The sequence below is a fragment of the Vicia villosa genome, linkage group LG7, assembly GCF_029867415.1.
Source record: "Vicia villosa cultivar HV-30 ecotype Madison, WI linkage group LG7, Vvil1.0, whole genome shotgun sequence".
NCBI classification, from domain to species: Eukaryota; Viridiplantae; Streptophyta; class Magnoliopsida; order Fabales; family Fabaceae; genus Vicia; species Vicia villosa.
Window position 1 is genome coordinate 105,219,532 of NC_081186.1, and position 19,338 is coordinate 105,238,869.

The window sequence follows — 19,338 nt, forward strand, 5'->3', positions numbered from 1 at the left end:
CCCTCGTGTGAGGCTTAGTTGAGTCTTTCCGACGAGACTAATTTGAGACCCTCATGCGAGACTTAGTTGAGTCTTCCTGGCAATACTTTTGAGTCTCCTAGGGAGACTTAGTTGAGTCTTCTTGATGAGACTTAGTTGAGTCATTCAGGCGAGATTTAGTTGAGTCTTCCTAAGGTTGGAAAAGATCTCCATAGTGGAGTTACCTGTAGGAGGCAAGGAACTTGTTGTGGAAGTCTACCCGTTTAATTACCCTGTATGGTGATAAGGATCGCCATGTGGAAGTCTAGCAATTTAATTACCTTGTAGGACAGCAAGGATCTTCTTATGGAAGTCCACCAATTTTAATTACCTAATAGGGTGACATGGATATTCTCGTGAAAGTTCATCAATTTAATTACCCCGTAGAACGAGCAGAATCTTCTTATGGAAGTCCAACAATTTAATTACGTTGTAGGACGACAAAGATCTTTATGTGGAAGTCCAATAATTTAATTACATCGTAGGACGATAAAGATCTTCTTGTATCTTTATTCGAATTAAATTAGAGTTATATTTTCTGGGTGCTCTTTGTATAGTGGAGATCTCTTGGATGTGAGCGACATTTTTTGTTTCTTCAATTAGGTCAGTAACGCATCTTAGCCCTATTTTATTGTTTTCCTCCTTGGACTATAGTGCAGCCACGACGGCGTTCGCCACATACACTAATGTGAAGGGGGTATCCCCGATGGTGGAGTGAGGGTTCTGTGATACGACCATAGCACTTCGTGCAGCTGCTCGGCCCACAATCCTTTGGTGCCATCCAGCTTCTTCTTGATCCTCTTCAATATCACTTTATTTAATGATTCTTCTTGTCCCTTTGCCTAAGGGTGAACGAATGATACGAGCTTGGTTTGTACGCCCATGGCTTTGCAAAAATCGATCACGGTAGTACTGGAGAATTTCGATTTCGATTCCAAGACAATAATTCCTAGTAAACCAAACCTGCACATAATCTTCTGCCTATAAAAGTTACACATTTTTTCTTCTGTAATCTTGGACACGATCTCTATCTCTATCCACTTCATAAAGTAGTATACTCCCATGATCAAGAACTTTAGCTGCCTAGGAGCTAAAGGAATAGGTGCCAGAATTTCAATGCCTCATTGATAAAATGGCCATGGCGTTGTCACATAGTGAAGCAATTCAGTTGGTGCATGGTATAGATTGACATGTCTCTGGAATTTGTCAAATTTCTTGATGAATTGCATGTTGTCTCTCATTAATGAAGGCCAGTAGTAATCTGCTCTTAGCAACTTGTGCGGTTGAACCTTGGTTTCTTCGAACTAGCAAGCATGGACAATAGGTCTGCCATGAAATTCTGTTCTCTGAGCACATGCATTATCACAAAAGTTTTGAAACGCTCAGACAAGTCATGTACCTTCTTCATATATTTGATGAGTTGTGGGTCCTTTGCATGGTATTTGCCGGGACTTATTTTGCCACCATCTGAGAGTTGCTTTTGGATTTTAGAGTTGGTGTGCCTACTTCCAGGGCAAGGGACATGCCGACGATGAGGGCTTGATGTAGCACTGTGCTCGCATCATTACCTCAACCAACATTGTCATTGGTCCTAGGGGATGGATTCATTGAAATTCCCTGCCCCGAGACTGTTCTGGAATGCTCTTACAAACATTTTCTGATAGACCATGGCATATGTTGAATAAACTTGTGGTGGTTAGCTTCCGGTGCCTACTTAAGGTGAATTAATGGAATAGTTTTTTCACCAGATCCTGATAGCTAGTGGCATAGAATATTGGGAGGTCCATATACCATCTCATGGTTGCGTCCCTCCAAAGCTCTCATACAGGTGCTTGAACTTCAGAAAGTTAAGCGCTCTCTGATGATGTCCATCTAAATATTGATGGAGGCCACATGCTCACATGGGTAACTGCGTCTATCGAACTTTACCAATGATGGTGTCTTAAATTTTTCACTTATTTTTTCGAATAATTTTTTATAAAGCATCTTTTAACAAATTTTACTTTTAAAAATATTGCATATATTCACAAATAAATGTATAAAATAAAATTATTAAGAATTGAAATTACTAGAATTAACTAAAAAACGGTGGTCTTAAGGCAAGACGGACTAAACGAATAGGTGTGGCGGGCTTAAGGCTAAACGAACTGAACGAATAGGTTTGGCGGGTTTTGGCAGGACGAGCTTTGGCAGACGGCGGATTTTGGCGGGGGCGGCATTTGGTGGGCGGCGTACTTGAAATCCTAACCCGCCATTTTTTGGCGGGTGCGATGGCCGGCTTGATGGGCCACTACCCGTTTTGCAACCCCTAGCTGAGAATGTGCTTGAGGTTTGGCTTCATATGAGGCAGAGTTTCATATTGAGTTTGTAGTTGTGGGGACGACATATTATCTTGTGTCTGATACAAATTGATAGGGAGTTTAATAGAAGAAATTATTATTAATTTAATTAGTATTTTGATGTATTAGATGATATAATGTTTTCTAGAATATTCTAATAGCTTTTGGGCTTTTAATAGCTTTTGGGCTTTTAGTTATTTATCCATTAAGAGCATTATATATGTAGTGTCTTTGACACATTTTAGAGTATCAATCAAAGAAATGAAAAAGTCTTTATTTTATTAGTTTATTTTACTTGTCTCTTTTATTTCTCTTAGCTTTTCTCTAGAATGGGTGATGTTACAGAAATATTAAATGGATGTGGACTTTATGCAGGTATTGGAATAACTGTCCTTGCAGAGAAGAGCCTAGTAAAATTTGAAAAGAATAACAAGCTTGGAATGCATGATTTAATTAGAGACATGGGAAGAGAAATTGTTCGGGAAAGTTCGGCAAAAGAGCCTGGGAAGCGAAGTAGGTTGTGGTTCCGTGAGGATGTACATGACGTGTTGACAAAAAATACTGTAAGAACGTTCTGAATTGTTTTGCTCTTATAAATAATATCCGGAAAATCTTCGGTGCTTGATTAGAGTGTGTTTGCTCTGTCATGCTCATTACAATTGTTCTTGAGCTGCACCTCTGTACGTATCATTTTCTAGCAAGCAACAAAAACGGTTTTTTTACTTTTTTCTTTTGTTTTTTCATCACATGTAAGGAACAGAAACTGTTGAGGGATTGGTTTTGAAGGTGCAAAAAACCAATAGAGTCATCTTAAGTACTGATTCTTTCAAGGATATGAAGAAAATGAGACTTTTAGAACTTGATCATGCTGTTCTCACTGGAGATTATAGGTATCTTTCCAAAGAACTAAGGTGGGTCTATTGGCAAGGATTTACTTTCAATTATATACCTGACGAATTATATCAGGGAAATCTAGTTGTTATTGACGTAAAATACAGCAGTATCAAACAAGTGTGGAAGGAAGCTAAAGTATAATATTTTCTTCTCAAACTCAGTTTTATTACAGTAGTATTTGTTCCCGCCTCTCGAATTTTTCATTTGCATTTTTTTTACTTTGAAGCTAAAACTCCCTAAATATGTGGACTTATTCGAGAATATCGATCAAATAGATTAGATTAAATGATAAGTTTAGACTTGTAACATAGAAGTGAGATAAGGTTTTTTAGTTTATTATATCGGTTCCATTTTCTGTTTTTCTATGTTCTATCTTCTTTCTTCATTCATACCTCCTTTACTTTATTTTCTTAATGTCTACATAATTAACTAATCATAAGCTCATGATACAGGGATTGACAACAAATTGTCCCACTAACTTTTGTCTCCCGGATGACAATTATCCTACTTGGTTAGCCTATAAAAGTGAAGGAATTTCTGTACTTTTTCAAGTTCCCGAGGATAGTGATTGTCGCATGAAAGGGATAATCTTATGTGTTGTTTATTCATCAACAATTGAAAACATAGTAGCTGAATGTCTTACCAGTGTCTTGATTATTAATTACTCAAAGTGCACCATAAAGATATACAAGCGAGACACGGTAATGTCTTTTAATGATGAAGATTGGAAGGGCTTAACATCAAATCTAGAGCCTGGTGACAATGTGGAGATATTTGTAGCTTTTGGGCGTGGATTGTCCGTTAAGGTGACAGCTGCCTATCTAATATATGACCATTCAGTTATTACAGAAACTGAGCCAACTAACATGAATATGGAGCCATCTCAGGAAGACAAATTGCAACCATCACCTAATGTAAAAATGGAGCTATCACCAAATTTGAGAAGGGATCCATCTCAGAAGGTAAATAAAAACAAAGATATCTTTACAAAACTTGCAAAAAGAACGAGACAGTGTTTGTGCTTGAACTAATGTAGAAGTTTCAACAAATTTTGATTTGGCATACATTTGTCCTCATATGGTACTATCTTTGTTGTATGTGTTTTGCAATATTTCTAACCCCGTCATTACAGCAGCAAGCAACATAGTTTGCATTAACAGATACTATTACATAAATTACTTTGAGATACAACACCAATAAAATACCAAAAGAGCACCAATCCTATTTTAGCCACACATTTCAGAACAACTAGATCAACTGCAGCTGCTAGTCTGCTATATTTCCAACAGCATTCATGTGAATGTCAAAGCGGCTTCTTGAAGTTTGTGGAATCCTACAAGTAATTCAAAAACCTTTCAACAGATTAGAAATACTAACAAAGAAAATCAATCTAGTTGGACATTAATGCATATCTAACTAAGCCATTTACATAATGGAAGCTATTTACTTCTCAAGTTCTAGAAAATCAAACAACAGACACCAAATAAAATTAGCAAGTGGTTTTAAGAGGATATGGGTACCTTTAATAAGAAGATCACTTTAAGATTATGTTTGGGATGTGAGCAATTTTGGGCCATGTTGCACTTGTTTCTGTCTGGCACTCTTCAATTAAGAGGGGACACCTAATGATTATAAGGGTTTGTAAGTTGGTAAGATGAGGCATTCCATCTGGCAGTGAAACTAAAACTTGACATTCTGAAATGGTGATATGCTGAAGTGACGAGAGGTTGCAAATCCAAGCTGGAAATGCCTCTAGATCGGAACAATGTGATATTTCAATACTTTGCAAGGAAGGAAGATAGTTGAGTTTGTCCTTAAACCAAATTTCAATTTCTTGAAATGTTTCATTTGGAAGCCAATAAAAAACAAGATGCTTGAGAGAAGTCAGATTTTGCATCCAATCATTTGGAAGTGTTTTAACGTGCAGCTCATGTCCGCCAAGAAACAAGTGTTTTAGCATGGAAAGTGGAGGGAATTCATTCGAAGAATTTGATTTTACCATGTTTAATGTTGCTTCCAATGTGTTCATATTACAATCCCAGAAAACCAATTTCTCGTCGAGGTTTGGAAAAGTGGGCATGTGAGTTAACATTGGACAATCAATGATAGTTAAGTAAGAGAGACAAGGCAGAAAGGAGAGATGATATGATTGTGAAGAGTTATCATCCCTTACCCTCCACCATCCTTTCAATTTTTCACATCCACATATTCCGAGGTACTCCAAAGAAGGGAAGAATTCTTCGGATAAAAGAGGCTCTTCACAATATATGTACTCCAACTCATGTAGGTCACCTATAAAAAGATACTTTAGGAATGGGAGACATTCCATTGGTTGGAGATGCTGCACGCCTTCACAGTTCTTAAGAAATATTCGAACAATGTTTTTGAGTGAAGAAAGCCAATTAGAAAAAAATAAATCCTTATACCGCTCCCTCGAGCTTAATTTTCCAAATCCATACGTTTTCTTCTTCTCTTTAAATGCTTTTAAATTTTCAATTTGAAGATTTCTCAAATTGATTAAACTTAAGACATCTTTTGTAGAAAATTCAACTATTTCACACCCATTCAATATAAGTGTTTGAAGACAAACAATGTTACTTATGGATTTGAAAAGGCCTTTTAGTCCTACACAATACCATAACTGAAGATATCTTAACTGCTCTAAATTTCCAACTGAATCACACAACTCACTTATAGAACAATCTGAAAGCTTCAAAAAGCGTAAGTATTTGAATTTTGAAATAACAGACAATTCCTTTTCATTCCATCTCTTTGAATTATTGGTCTGGAAAATTAAAGTTCGCACTCTGCTTGCTTCCAATGACTCTAACAAACCAATAGCATCACTTTTCAACATTACATGGATGGGACTTCCAACAAGTCTTTTTGTCTCACTATCCAAGTAACAACAATCACTGCCGGCTACTTGCATTGCAAGATCATGTATTAAATCATGCATTTTAAAACTATATAAATCACCGGCATGAACTTGAGCATCTTGGAAAAATGACTTCATCAAGAAGATATTTACGAATCGGTTACCAATATCTTCCAAGATCTCCTTTTCATCTGAAAATTCAAGATAACCTTGTGCCATCCACAATTGAATCAACTCATCCTTCTGTATTTCCCAATCCTTAGGATATAAAGAGCAATAAGCAAAACATTGTCTTAGTTGAGGCGACAAGTTTTGGTAACTTAGTTTCAACACTGGCATGATGCTATCTTCATCTTCACATGATTTCCAAAAGTCACCTTGTAAAATAGCAATCCATTCCTTTTTTTCGCCTTTACCCTGTAATAGGCCCCCCAACGTTCTGATTGCTAGTGGAACACCCCCACACTTTTCTGCTATCTTCTTACCAAATGGTTCAAGAATTTGATTCACTCCTTTAGTCTCATCCCCAAATGTAATAATTTTCTTCAACAAACTCCAAGATTCTTTTGGATTCAAACCATTCAGAGTATAGGGAACACTTACACCCATTGTCTGTGCTACAGTTTTTGTACGAGTTGTCACTACAACCTTACTGTCTTGAGCCCCACACATCAAATAAGTCCTCAATTGAGTCCATTTTTCAAAACTCTCGTTCCAAATGTCATCTAGAACTAACAAGTATCTCTTATCAGTTAAGTTGTCACGAAGCATATTTTGCAAGTTTTCTAATGTTAACTTATCATCAATTTTGCCTTTGGTTACTAACTCCAACATTTTTTTCACAATAGTTTTGACATCAAAGTTATCAGAGATACATACCCACATCCTCTTTTCAAAAATCTTTGCTACTTCACCATCATTGTATACCAATTGGGCTAGAGCTGTTTTTCCTAAACCACCAATCCCAACAATAGCAACCACAGAGACATTCTGGTCCATATTTGGTTCTCTTAACAAGCGTATAATCTTGATTTTATCATCTTCTCTTCCAATGATATCAGATTCTAACACATATGAACTAGTTTCCCTCTTTACACTGTTACTATGTTCAACCACCACGACGTTTGGGATCAGATTCAACCCAGACATATCTTTCACAACATCATCAAATTTCTTTTGTATTTTATCAATCTTATGAGCCATTTTGTGGCGAAAAGCAATTCTAGTTGGAGATAAGGAATGAAGTACCTTGGTCATTTTGTTCTTATTAGTTTCCTCCATTTTGTGTCTCATATCTTGAATAAGAAACTCATCTAGCAAGTTATCAGCAGGAAGAAGCACATCATCTTTGAGTCTTCTTATCCATATCTGTATGGCACGGTTTTGTTGTTGTTTGTCCTCGGCGTCAAGAAGCACAGCTCTGATGGCCTCAACAGTATTCTTCAGCCTTTCCAATTCATCCATAACACCATAAATCCTTCCAAATTCATGAAAGGCCGCCGAAGCCAACCTGTTAACAATAGCCAAATGTTTTCACTTTGACTGTAATAATAAGCAACCATGCATCATATGTATATGTTTGTGTCTAAATAAGAATTTTCCGTGAGTGTGATGATTTGAATGGAAGGAATAGCAGAAAAAGAGTTGAACATGAACTCACCTGTTAATGAGGCTAGTAGCAACACCATATGGAATTTGCTCAACCATTATTATAGTTGCAAAGTAAATCAGATCGAATTAGTGGAACTTCAGAAAGATGCAGATAGAAAATTGTAATTATTCTTTAAAAAAAATACTAGTGGGCACGTTGTACAAATAGAAAATTAAGAAATGGGGAATGAAGTTGGACTTTTTTAATCTTTTGTTGACAAGGGTATCTCAATTTTCAATGCAATTTTTCCAATTCTACCCTCTAATTAATAAAGATGTCACAATTTCCAATACATTATAAGGGTATTATAGTAAAAACAATATTCTTTCTCTTATTTTTATGCACTTTTCTTAAACGGTGTGAAATAGTGTGCTGGGTCACTCATTATGGGACGGAGGGAGTATAAATCTGATACACAAGTTGATTTCTATACCTTTTAAAGCTAAAATAATTGTTTTTTATCTCTCTACAAATTGTGTAACCTTTGGTTTTGACCCTTTTATCTGAAAACAATAGCCCCAAACATTGATTTTGAGGTAGCTGATATCTCTTTCAACCCATGGGGGTGGGGGATCCCACATCCTTAAAAATCCGAAAATATCTCTAGCAGGATCCGAAAATATCCCTAGCATTCGCAGATATATCTCTAGATGCACCTAAAGTTACACTAACAAAGACGTTGCAAATGAGATATTCTTTATTTTACTCGAAAAAATGTCCAAAGATGCATCTCCGAAAGATTCCGAAGTTGTATCTACCTAAAGTGTCACCCATATCTGATTCATGCCACGTATTTTTCAAATTCAAGGTCATCATCTTCCTCACTAACGGATCCCTTTCTCTGAAATAAACCCTTATCTCTGCGCCATCGCCGCCTTTCTCAGCGGCCTCCTAAACCGCCACATCCTTAAAAATCCAAAAATATCCATAACATTTGGAGATGCATCTCCGGACACACTTAAAATTACCCTAACAAAGACGTTGCAAATGAGACATTATTTATTTAACTCGAATGTCCAGAAATGCATCGCCGAAAGATTCCAGAGATGTATCTCCCTAAAGTGTCACCGATATCTGATACATGCCACATATTTTCAAATTCAAGGTCATCATCTTCCTCACTAACTGATCCCCAGAGTTATCATTCCTTGCCGCGACGGCCGCTATAGCGGCGCCCTGGAGCGGTGCGTCCCCCACCCGCGCGAGATGCAGGGGGCGGTGGCGGAGATGGTGTAAGGAACGCTACAGGCGCTTTCCCGAGTCGCGGATCGCGGGATTTTCCCGGCTCCGGATTTAAAAGTGTGGTGCATCTGTTTCTTTTCGATTTTTAAGAAAAAAACCCTAATTTTTTAAAATGAAGAAGATGAGAAGAAGCACGAAAAAGATGACACGAGAAGAAGAAGATGAGAAGAAGTGGTGGGGCCAGAAAATATTTAACTAATAAATAATGGGAAAAAGAGTGTTGAAAAGTCAAAGAAATCACTTCCAAAGCAAAACACCTCTTAAAAAGAGAGTGACAGCTGTATACCACCTAAAAACAATAGTTATAATAATTAATCCTCTTGAAAAATAAAAAATAATACATACCACACCACATATAACCTCTCCTCCCTCATCGACAGTCACAGAGATAGAGTTTCATCTCGTTCTCGTTGTTTCAAACATCAAGAACCACATTCCTATTATTCTTGAGATGGAAAAAGATCAATATGGCAAATGGGTCGAGCTCTTCCGCATCTATGCCCTCTCTCATCGGATTCTATATCATATTGTTCCCTCTACGGACAAGAAACCACCGATAGATGTCTCTACTTCCGTGTATGAACAGTGGATTACTCTTGACTCTACCGCTCTTCAATGGATAAAGTTTGCGTAAAAAGAGAAGAAGAAAGTGATGATGGGTTTTTATAGAGTTAGCTTGCGAGAGTAGGTTACACTTGTCAGAAGTCTTGGATCACGTGCCAGCCGTTTTAAAGGACAACTGTAAAATGACTATTTAGTTTCCTCGGGAGTGGGAAGTTATGATGAATAATAACTGCACGCACGTTTCGATGAGACGTTTTGAGAAGGTAAACCACGATTGATTGACGGTTATTACTGTAGAACTAATAAAGCAGTCGAAATAGAAAATCACAAGAAATGCCTATCTCTGCATGAATTCAAAATAGCCATTTATTGGGGACAATTTGTTAGCTAAAGATTTCGACTAAAGAATTGTAATACTTTGGAGTATTGGATTATGATAAAGAAATAGTTCTCATAGATCTATTTAAGGGTTTTTCTCTTTGGAAGAGATGTTATTCGACCAAGAGTAACTTTTGTAATCTTTTACAAGTATCCTTCGACGGAAGCGCTGACATAGTCGAAATGCTGAAGCGGGAAGATTTGAAATTCAAATGGAACGACTTTGTCTAGCGGACACGTGAGAACATCTGAAGCGAAGTAAACGTTCGAAACGTCGAACGTGGCAGAAATCTATGTAGAGACCGTTGGGGTCGAAATAGTATAAGTAAGAATGCTATTGTTTAGATTGATATGTTCGAATCAATATACGAAATTCACAAAAATACTCGAAGTATCAGCGTGAGAGAAAAGAGTCTTTGCTGAAACAATGTATGTGTGAAGAAGATCATATTTACATTTCATGTTATTTGTTCAATGCAAAGTTATATTTAAAGTTGAAAGTCATGTTATTTATGCATTTACTTTATTTCATTTTAAAGTCATTTACTTGTTGCAATTTACACTAGAAAGTTGTATATATTCACAAACTAGAAAGATTATTGAATATGAATCAAATCACTGAAACACTATTTGACTATGTCCTAGGATCAATCTAGTCGATCCTGCGAGTAACCAGATTGTTTAAACACTTTGGAGGACTAGCGGTTGTTTGTCAGAAATCATTGGTAAACACCCCTTTACTTAAACCATGTCTTGCATGCCCTGGAAATTATTAAAAATATAATTTCTGTGAGACGACTCACCACTGACAATAATGTCTCTATTTCCTTTGACCCTTTTGGTTTTATTGTATTCAATTTTCTGACAAGGATCCCTCCCATGAGATGTGACAATCGTGACGATCTATATCATGTCACCACTCCCTCCAGTTTTGACGGTCTTACGTCGAGTCTTTGACACAGCTGTCCTGGTCATCAGTGCGTGTCTATTTTGAATTCCCTTTGCAAAAATAAGTTTATATGTTGCGAACCTTTTAGTTCTTCTGTTATTTGTGAGTCTTGTGTTTTAGGCAAACAAGTTAAATTGCCATTTTCTAATTCTCAAAATATAACTTTGATGCTATTTGATATCTTACGTAGTGATTTATGGACGTTTCCAATTTTAAGTTTTGGTGGTCATAAATTTCTAAACATTTGTCATCCTATAGTTCTCGAGCAACCTGAAAGAACATCTACATTTCATTGATCTGGTGTGATCACATCTTTCACAACTCATCACAACGTAAAGTTTTTTTTATTAGAGTCAGAATCAGATCTCTCGATAACTATATCCAAACCTAACTTAACAATTTTTGTACAAACTCATTTAAGCATATTATCATGCAATGTAAACGTATTTTTAGTGATAAAATATTTCCCAACATCATCAATTTTAACGATATCGGGATTTAAACAATCAATTCACCAACCTCTAGTATATTCGCATCTGGACTAACAACACTTGATTTCTCAAATACTGGATTGATAATATCAGAGTACACCATATCTAAAATCATTGCATGTAAATGAAACATAATCAAGCAAATATTTACACTAGTTTAGAAGGTCTTCCGGATGGTGTTTGAAAGACTCTAAAAGCTTCCTTCCAAATGATATCAATATTACAAAAACAAGAAAAACCAAAATATAAGTTAGTGAAAATTAATAGATATAAATATATATTACTTGTAATTTAAAATGATGTCGAGGTTGATGGTGTCGAAAAACAGATTGACTTTATGACCAAATGCAATAATTTGTAAGAAAAATAGATGTTATGGTAAAGTGGTGTAGAAGAGAAGGATAGAAATTACAAAATAATAAAGACTGCTTTTTTTTGAAGGAAAATGATATGTTGTTTTTCATATATTTCATTAAGTTGAAAGTACTACAAATATATAGAACCAAGCAATGAACTTACTTGTTGTAGTGGAAGTAAAATCCAAAACAACACTATTCTAAATAGTAGACTAAATAGTAGACATCATTAGATTTGGTCTACTTTACTATCTTGACAAGCAAGAATCTAATTATTATAAAAAAACAAGACAAGTAAAGTGACATGACAAGCAAAGTGACATAACAAGCAAAGGGACTAAACAAGTAATGTGACATAACAAGAAAAGTAATATGTTAGAAAAATATCAATTTCCAACACTCCTCCTTGAGATTTTTCTTGAATACTCCAAATATTGATCTCAATTCTTCAAACTTTCCCTTGAAAAGAGATTTTGTCATTATGTCTGACATCTGATTTTATGAATTACAATGCTCCAAATTGATTTCCTTTGTCTACAAGATACCATATTTGATTTTTCTCTATTATCTTTATCTCCTCATGCATGGCACATGTCCATTCTTCAACATTAGCAGCTTCAACATACCATGTAGGCTCTAATTAGCTATATTGCACCTGACATAAATATCATCCAAGATTCTAGTACCTCGTGTTGAAAAATCAACATCACTAGCATAATTTTCTCCTCCATCTTCTGAATTTTGATCTTCCAAACTATCATCCATAGGTAATACCTTACTTGGACCTCCAGCTTGACTTTTCTTCCAATTCCATTTAGAGAACTCATCAAACTTCACATCTTTTCTAACAAAAATTTTTTTGGTCTCCAAACTCTTTCTTTCACTTACTCCATTTTGTTTAGGAGTGTAAGGAACAGTAAATTGATGGCGGACTCCAACTTGTTCACAAAAAAATTTAAAACTCATTTGTTTTAAGATTGAGTTACTAAAGTGACCAAAATTTTTATGCCGTGAGGAGGAGTTACGAATAGTACTTGGAAATGCATGCATGGTTGTTTGTTTCCATTCTACTGGAAAACTTTTACCTCTCATTTCAACCGTCATTAACTTAGATCCAAAAGGATCTAGAATAGTACATCTCATGTCTTTGAAATGCAATGAATAGTTCTTTTCCATCATTTTCCCCACACTTAAAAGACTTTGATTTATTTCAGGAACAAATAAAACATCTGAAATATATTTGACACCTGAGGGAGTTTCAACAGCTACAACACCTTTTCCTTTGACATCGACATGTTCTCCCTTGCCGATAGTAACTTTGGTGTAAAAGGACTTATCAAGTTCCTTAAAAATGCCAACATTGTGAGGCATGTGATTAATGCACCCACTATCTATTAGCCATGTTTCTTTGCTACTATTGACAGAATAGCAAGAAGCCATGAATAATTGCTCCTCTTGTGGGTGGTATTCAACAACTTTGGCTTGTTGTTCCTGTTGGTTTACTTTATTTTTGCAAACCTTCTCCACATATCCAAGTTGATTGCAGGCTCTACATTCAACATCTGGCTTGTACCAACAATATTTTTCTAAATGAGTATCTTTTTTGCAATATTGACAAAGTGGAAATTTCTTTTTCCAACTTTCTCCTTTTTTGTTGAATTCCTCCCTTTTTCCTTTTCCTTTCTTTTCACCAAAATACTTTTTCTCAAAACTGTTGTAGTTTTGATTTTTGCTTTTGGTATTGGCCACAAAAGCACCTTCAACATTTTCTTCCATCCTTAAAGATCTTCTTTGTTCAGTAGCTTGCAAAGCATTAACAAGCTCTGCAAGTGTGATTTGAGAAAGGTCCTTAGTTTCTTCAAGAGAGGATACTTTTGCTTCAAACCTCTCTGGAAGACACACTAGAATTTTTTCCACAACTCTTTGATCACTGAGTTCCTCTCCCAGCAATTTAATTTGTGAAACAACCTTTGAAATTCTGTCAGAAAATTCTCTAACAGTTTCGGTTTCTTTCATTTTTAGTGCTTCAAACTCCCTTCTCAAGTTCAGCACTTGCATCTTCTTTATTCTTTCACTTCCTTGGAACTCCTCCTTCAACTTGTTCCAAGCTTCTTTTGCAATCTCAAGATTCAAGATCTTGATAAATATATCATCATGTAGTGCTGCATGTATTATGGCAAGTGCTCTTCCTTCTTTAGACACTTCCTCATTGTGATTTTTTATTTGAGCTACTGTTGGGTTATTTGGAAGAGGTAGTGGGTTGCTTCCATTTTCCACAATATCCCATAAACTTTGAGCTCTCAAATAAGCTTTCATTTTTGCAGCCCACAAATGATAGTTTTCTCCTACAAACATAGGAGGTGGAGGTAAAGAACTAGTGTTGGAAGCCATTTATGGTGTTTAAAGGTTTTTGTGAATTTTATCAAGTTGGTTTTCTTTCCTCACAGACCCGTTAAGATCAATGAAGCTCTGATACCATGTAAGAAAAATAGATGTTATGGTAAAGTGGTGTAGAAGAGAAGGATAGAAATTACAAAATAATAAAGATTGTTTTTTTTTTTTGAAGGAAAATGATATGTTAGAAAAGGAAAATGATAATGTGACAAATATATAGAACCAAGCAATGAACTTACTTGTTGTAGTGGAAGTAAAATTCAAAACAACACTATTCTAAATAGTAGACATCATTAGATTTGGTCTACTTTACTATCTTGACAAGCAAGAATCTAATTATTATAAAAAACAAGACAAGTAAAGTGACATGACAAGCAAAGTGACATAACAAGCAAAGTGACTAAACAAGTAATGTGACATAACAAGAAAAGTAATATGTTAGAAAAGGAAAATGATAATTGTTAAGAAAACATAAAAACAAGAAAAGCAAGAATAAATCTCAACCATTCATTATCACCACCACCCCATGATTCCTATTAAAAAGGAAATTAAATTAAAAATAAATTAAAATTTTTCCTATAATATAGTGACATGTGGACATTCTTGCATTTCTTCTCCAATTTCCTTCGTACTAAATATCATTACTCGTTAGAAAAATATCAATTTCCACATAATTGGATTTTTTTTTATAGTCTTTGAAAAATAGTGTTATTGAAATTCCCCACAATAACACCAAACCTTAGAAATACAGAATCATTCACTACGCTTCAAAGCCTAATGAGAAATGAATTCTTACAAAGACTTTCAGAATCTGATCAACTGAAACAAGACATTAACCAAATGAATGCTGCATAACAGTTAGAACAACCTCATTTTATGATGACAAAGGCATACTCAATCAAAAATTGTTAGAGACCTCTATTTTGGTTTATGCACAAACATTTTCCCATTCTCTTTGCAAGTCTTGAAAATATTTTCTCATTTGGATTCCGTGATGGTTCGGTTTTCATATCAAGTAATGGCTCCATATTCAGAATGGATGATGGCTGCAAGTTCACTTCCGGCGATATCTTCGTTTCCACGTTGATTGATGAACTAGTTTCCACAGTAACTGAATGGTTATATATTAGATATAAAACAGTCTCCTTAACCATCAATCCATGCCTAAAAGCTACCAAAATCTCCACATTGTCACCAGGTCCTAGATTTGATGTTAAACCCTTCCAATCTTCATTGTTAAAAGACATGACTGTGTCTCCCTTGTATATTTGGATAGTGCATTTTGTGTAGTTTATGATCAAGACATTAGTAAGATATTCAGTTGCCGTGTTTTCAGATGTTGATGAATAAACAACACGTAAAACTATTCCCTTTATGTGACAAAGATTATTCTCAGGAACTTGAAATAGTACTGAAGGTCCTTCACATGTATAGGCTAACCAAGAAGGATAATTGTCATCTGGAAGGCAAAAATTGCTTGAATCATTGGTTGTAAATCCCTGTACCATGAGCACATGCTTAGTTAGTTTCATAATTAGTAGTGCACTTAACTAATCATAAAACCGACGTTCGCTTAAAGATCGGAAAACGATAGAGGATTGAGAAGGAACCTGTGATATGCTCTTGCCAAGAGTGTTGATGACCATGTCACAATTTCCCATCTCAATCAAAAGCGATTTCAACGAAATGTCTAAGATAAGTGATGCATGTGATGCTGTTTCCAACTTGGTAAAACTTACATCATATAGATCATCTAAAAAATTTCTTAATTCTTGAGTCAGTTGCATCACTGACCGGCATTGAATCCAAACACTTCTATGTTTTGAAAGGTTTCTAAGCATTGGCGGTTGATAGCCCATACTATTACTTGATACATCCAAGGAAACTAGTGACAAAGAACTGTCCCCAAATGGAGATATACAGGGTAGGGAATTCATGGCTGGCGTCATCCAAGACCAAATGAGACGAGGAAACACATCACGTGATAAACCTTCATATCCACATAGGGATATAAATCCAATGCTTTTTAATCTTAATATTGAACGCGGAACTTCAGTCACTGATGTATCTTTTGCGTTCAGTGTTGTCAAGGATTCCATCTGCACAATGTCTTCTTCCAACTTGTCAATCTTTGAACAACCAGAAAGTGTAAGAGTTTTCAATGATTTCAATTGATAGATCTTCTTTGGGAGATTGCCAAGACTTGTACAGTCCTTCAAATTCAACATAAGTAGATTCCTAAGATCTCCAATAGACTTGTGTATCTCGGACAAATTTGGACAATTCTTCATAATGAGCTTTTCTAGATTCGGTACTTTTGAAAAGTCAGGAGTGCTTTTCAAGTACTTAGAATGACTAACATTGAGAATTTTCAGTTTATCCAACAACTGCAAGATGATAAATGTTCAAAAGAAAAATTAGAGAGGTGAGGCAAATACTACTGTCATCAAACTTTGAGTTCGGAAAGAAAATAGCAATATAGCATACCTTGGTTTCATTCCACACTTGTTTCATACTGCTGTATTTTACATCAATAGCAACTAGACTTCCCTGATAAAAATCATCGGGTATATAGTTGAAGGTAAATCCTTGCCAATGAATCCATCTCAGTTCTTTTGAAAGATACCGATAATCTCCAATGAGGATGGCATGATCAAGTTGTAAAAGTCTCAGTTTCTTCATCTCCTTGAAAGAATCAGTACTTAAGACAACTCTACTGGTTCTTTGCACCTTCAAAACCAATCCTTCTACAGTTTCTATTCCCTAGAATTTTAATACAACTTATAAGAGCAAAAACAATAAAATAAACCACCCTAGAATTTTAATCCAAGACTTGTAAGAGCAAACGATTCAAAAAAAAAAAGTTCTATGATCTCGATAAGATTATGGAGGACGATCAAAAGTTTCACATTTATAAAGAGGAAGCACTCACAGTATTTTTTGTCAAAACATCATGAACATCCTCACGAAACCACAATCTACTACGCTTTCCAGGCTCTTTTGTTGAACTTTCTCGAACAATCTCTCTTCCCATGTCTCTTATTAAACCGTGCATTCCAAGCTTGTTATTCTTTTCAATTTTTACAAGGCTCCGCTCTACGAGAACAGCTATTCCAATATCTGCATAAAGTCCACAGCCATTTAGGATCTTTGTAACATCGGCTCTGCCCTTGCCAACAAAGAAACAGCATATGTCAAGAAATATATCCTTTGCCATATCATCTTTTAAACCATCATAGCTTATTCTCAGTTTCTCTTGCACTTGATCATTGGGAATCCTCTTTAGTTTTGAGAGGACGCTTATCCATTCTTCTTCTTCTGTCCTCTCATACAAGTAAGAACCAAGGACTTCAAGAGCAATTGGTAATCCTCCACAATAAGCAACTACGTTCCTTGAGAGTTCATGGAAGTCTTTTATCGGAACAGGTTGCCTAAAAGCATGCCAACTGAAAAGTTCAAGGGACTCATTTTCGTCCATCTCCTTCATTGTACCCACGTAATCAACCTTAAATAAATTAAGTAGGCGTATATCTCTGGTTGTAACGATTAATACACTTCCCGGACAAAACAATTTAGGATTCCCACATAGTGATTTTAACTGTTCAAATGTTAGTTTCCAGTAGCTCTCAAAGCTTGTCCAAAATCACCCTTCTGGTGGCGCACAACGGAAGGTTCAACATCATAAAATACAGGAACAACAATTTGGGCACGAGTTAAGTGGCATTCAATGACTTTTTGAAGTTCATTAAGACACCAACTAGACTCAGTGTAGTTTTTGGAGAAAATAAGTATAGATATACGGGAGCTTTTTATTGCTCGTGACAGTTCTGGTCCAAGCTCGGTTCCTTTGTGAAGCTGGTTGTCGATGTAGGTCTTGATTCCTGCATTTGTGAGGCCGGCATTGAGATGTGAAACGAAACTCTGACGTGTGTCTTTCCCTCTAAAGTTGATGAACACGTCGTGTATATAATCCATTGATTCGATTAGAGAGGGTGGATGAAGTTGAGATTAAGAAGAAATGGTGAAGATAGAGTAACAGGTTCAGATTAATTTGTAGTAACATGATTCCTTCAATTATACATTTTCAACATGATGATCATTGCCAACGACTTGACCAGAATCATGAACCAGAACCACACACTCATAATTTTTTTGTCCTTATTGTAAATTTTAACTATTATAAAAATATTTATTCACTCTTTTATTTAAATAAATTATTTTAAAAGGAGAAAAATTTAAAATTTGGAAAATCGTTATAGAATATCTTACCCCATCCCACGGGTCTCTTATGCACCATGCGACTTGCCTAAGACGTTCCCTGCTTTGGTAGATATATCTTCAGAAGTAATTTTTTTTTTTATAAATTTTGTTTTGTTCATAGATGCACACACGGAAGCTTCCGTAGATACATCTACAGAAGCATTTGATGTTATATTCGCGCCAGACTCTTCTTCTCCCCCATTCTTCACATTTCTCATTTCAAAACTCTCAAACTCTCTCAACCTCAAAAATCAAACTTCCATCGAATTTATTTTTTTTCTCTCGAGTTCGACAGTTACCGTCAACATCAACGATTAACACATTCCAACAACTTCAAAACTCAATTTAATCGGTATATTTTTTAGTTATTTTAGAGTATTTCCCGTAATAGAGTTTAAATCAATTTTTAGATATAGAAATCATTAGTTACTTTTAGAAACATAGTTTAGAGACAATGTAGTTATTGTTTGATGTGTTAAACGGACGATCAAACCACCAAAATGAGATTTTTAACACTTTGCAACAGTGACCAGACGCCATTTTTGTGTTTTAGAGCTTTCAGATGGTTCCGTACACTACAACACGGAAGGGCTTCTAAAGCGCTTTTTTTGGCCTTTTACAGCGCTTTAAAGCGCTCTCATAGCCAGCGCTGGCGTAGGTAACGAAAGCGCTTTTAAAAGCGCTCTGGTAGACCCCCCTATAAGAGCGCTTTTTACACAAAAAACGCTCTGATAGACCCCCCTATAAGAGCGCTTTTTCTGGAAAAAGTGCTCTGGTAGACCCCCTATAAGAGCGCTTTTGCTGGAAAAAGCGCTCTGGTAGCCCCCCTACTAGAGCGCTTTTCCAAAAGCGCTTTGGTAGGTTGCGTTTTTTTTTTTCTTCTTTTTTTTATCTTTGGCTGCTCTTTTTGTAACAAAGCGCTTT

The 19,338-nt window shown here is 35.9% G+C and overlaps 4 protein-coding genes across 4 annotated transcripts; 1 reads left to right on the top strand and 3 right to left on the bottom strand.

The window, feature by feature from the left end:
- The first annotated feature begins 3,544 nt into the window (after positions 1-3,544).
- Positions 3,545-4,317, top strand: LOC131616389 (uncharacterized). The gene has a single exon (XM_058887706.1). The coding sequence runs from the start codon at positions 3,695-3,697 to the stop codon at positions 4,280-4,282; it is 588 nt and encodes a 195-aa protein (XP_058743689.1). The 5' UTR covers positions 3,545-3,694; the 3' UTR covers positions 4,283-4,317.
- On the bottom strand, positions 3,965-9,198 carry LOC131616384 (disease resistance protein RGA2-like). The gene is made up of 3 exons (XM_058887703.1): positions 7,790-9,198; positions 4,772-7,639; positions 3,965-4,584 (listed from the first exon to the last, which is right to left on the bottom strand). The coding sequence occupies exons 1-2, from the start codon at positions 7,834-7,836 to the stop codon at positions 4,786-4,788; spliced, it is 2,901 nt and encodes a 966-aa protein (XP_058743686.1). The 5' UTR covers positions 7,837-9,198; the 3' UTR covers positions 3,965-4,584; positions 4,772-4,785.
- A 3,198-nt stretch (positions 9,199-12,396) lies between these two features.
- On the bottom strand, positions 12,397-14,288 carry LOC131619918 (uncharacterized). The gene is made up of 2 exons (XM_058890956.1): positions 13,467-14,288; positions 12,397-13,397 (listed from the first exon to the last, which is right to left on the bottom strand). Exons 1-2 carry the CDS (start codon positions 14,149-14,151, stop codon positions 12,397-12,399), a joined length of 1,686 nt encoding a protein of 561 aa, XP_058746939.1. The 5' UTR covers positions 14,152-14,288.
- A 591-nt stretch (positions 14,289-14,879) lies between these two features.
- On the bottom strand, positions 14,880-18,129 carry LOC131619920 (disease resistance protein RUN1-like). The gene is made up of 5 exons (XM_058890957.1): positions 17,845-18,129; positions 17,087-17,797; positions 16,642-16,917; positions 15,765-16,541; positions 14,880-15,653 (listed from the first exon to the last, which is right to left on the bottom strand). Exons 1-5 carry the CDS (start codon positions 18,127-18,129, stop codon positions 15,063-15,065), a joined length of 2,640 nt encoding a protein of 879 aa, XP_058746940.1. The 3' UTR covers positions 14,880-15,062.
- Between the last annotated feature and the right edge of the window lie 1,209 nt (positions 18,130-19,338).

Excerpts from the sequence above, each read along its gene's own strand:
- LOC131616389 (XM_058887706.1), top strand. The coding sequence starts at position 3,695 with ATGATACAGGGATTGACAACAAATTGTCCCACTAACTTTTGTCTCCCG.
- LOC131616384 (XM_058887703.1), bottom strand. The coding sequence starts at position 7,836 with ATGGTTGAGCAAATTCCATATGGTGTTGCTACTAGCCTCATTAACAG. Across the intron at positions 7,640-7,789 it reads GCTACTAGCCTCATTAACAG|GTTGGCTTCGGCGGCCTTTC; the intron begins GTGAGTTCATGT and ends TATTGTTAACAG.
- LOC131619918 (XM_058890956.1), bottom strand. The coding sequence starts at position 14,151 with ATGGCTTCCAACACTAGTTCTTTACCTCCACCTCCTATGTTTGTAGGA. Across the intron at positions 13,398-13,466 it reads TCAAAACTACAACAGTTTTG|GGAAAAAGAAATTTCCACTT; the intron begins AGAAAAAGTATT and ends AAGGAGAAAGTT.
- LOC131619920 (XM_058890957.1), bottom strand. The coding sequence starts at position 18,129 with ATGGATTATATACACGACGTGTTCATCAACTTTAGAGGGAAAGACACA. Across the intron at positions 17,798-17,844 it reads GTGCCCAAATTGTTGTTCCT|TTTTGGACAAGCTTTGAGAG; the intron begins GTATTTTATGAT and ends CCAGAAGGGTGA. Across the intron at positions 16,918-17,086 it reads ATGTTTTGACAAAAAATACT|GGAATAGAAACTGTAGAAGG; the intron begins GTGAGTGCTTCC and ends TTAAAATTCTAG.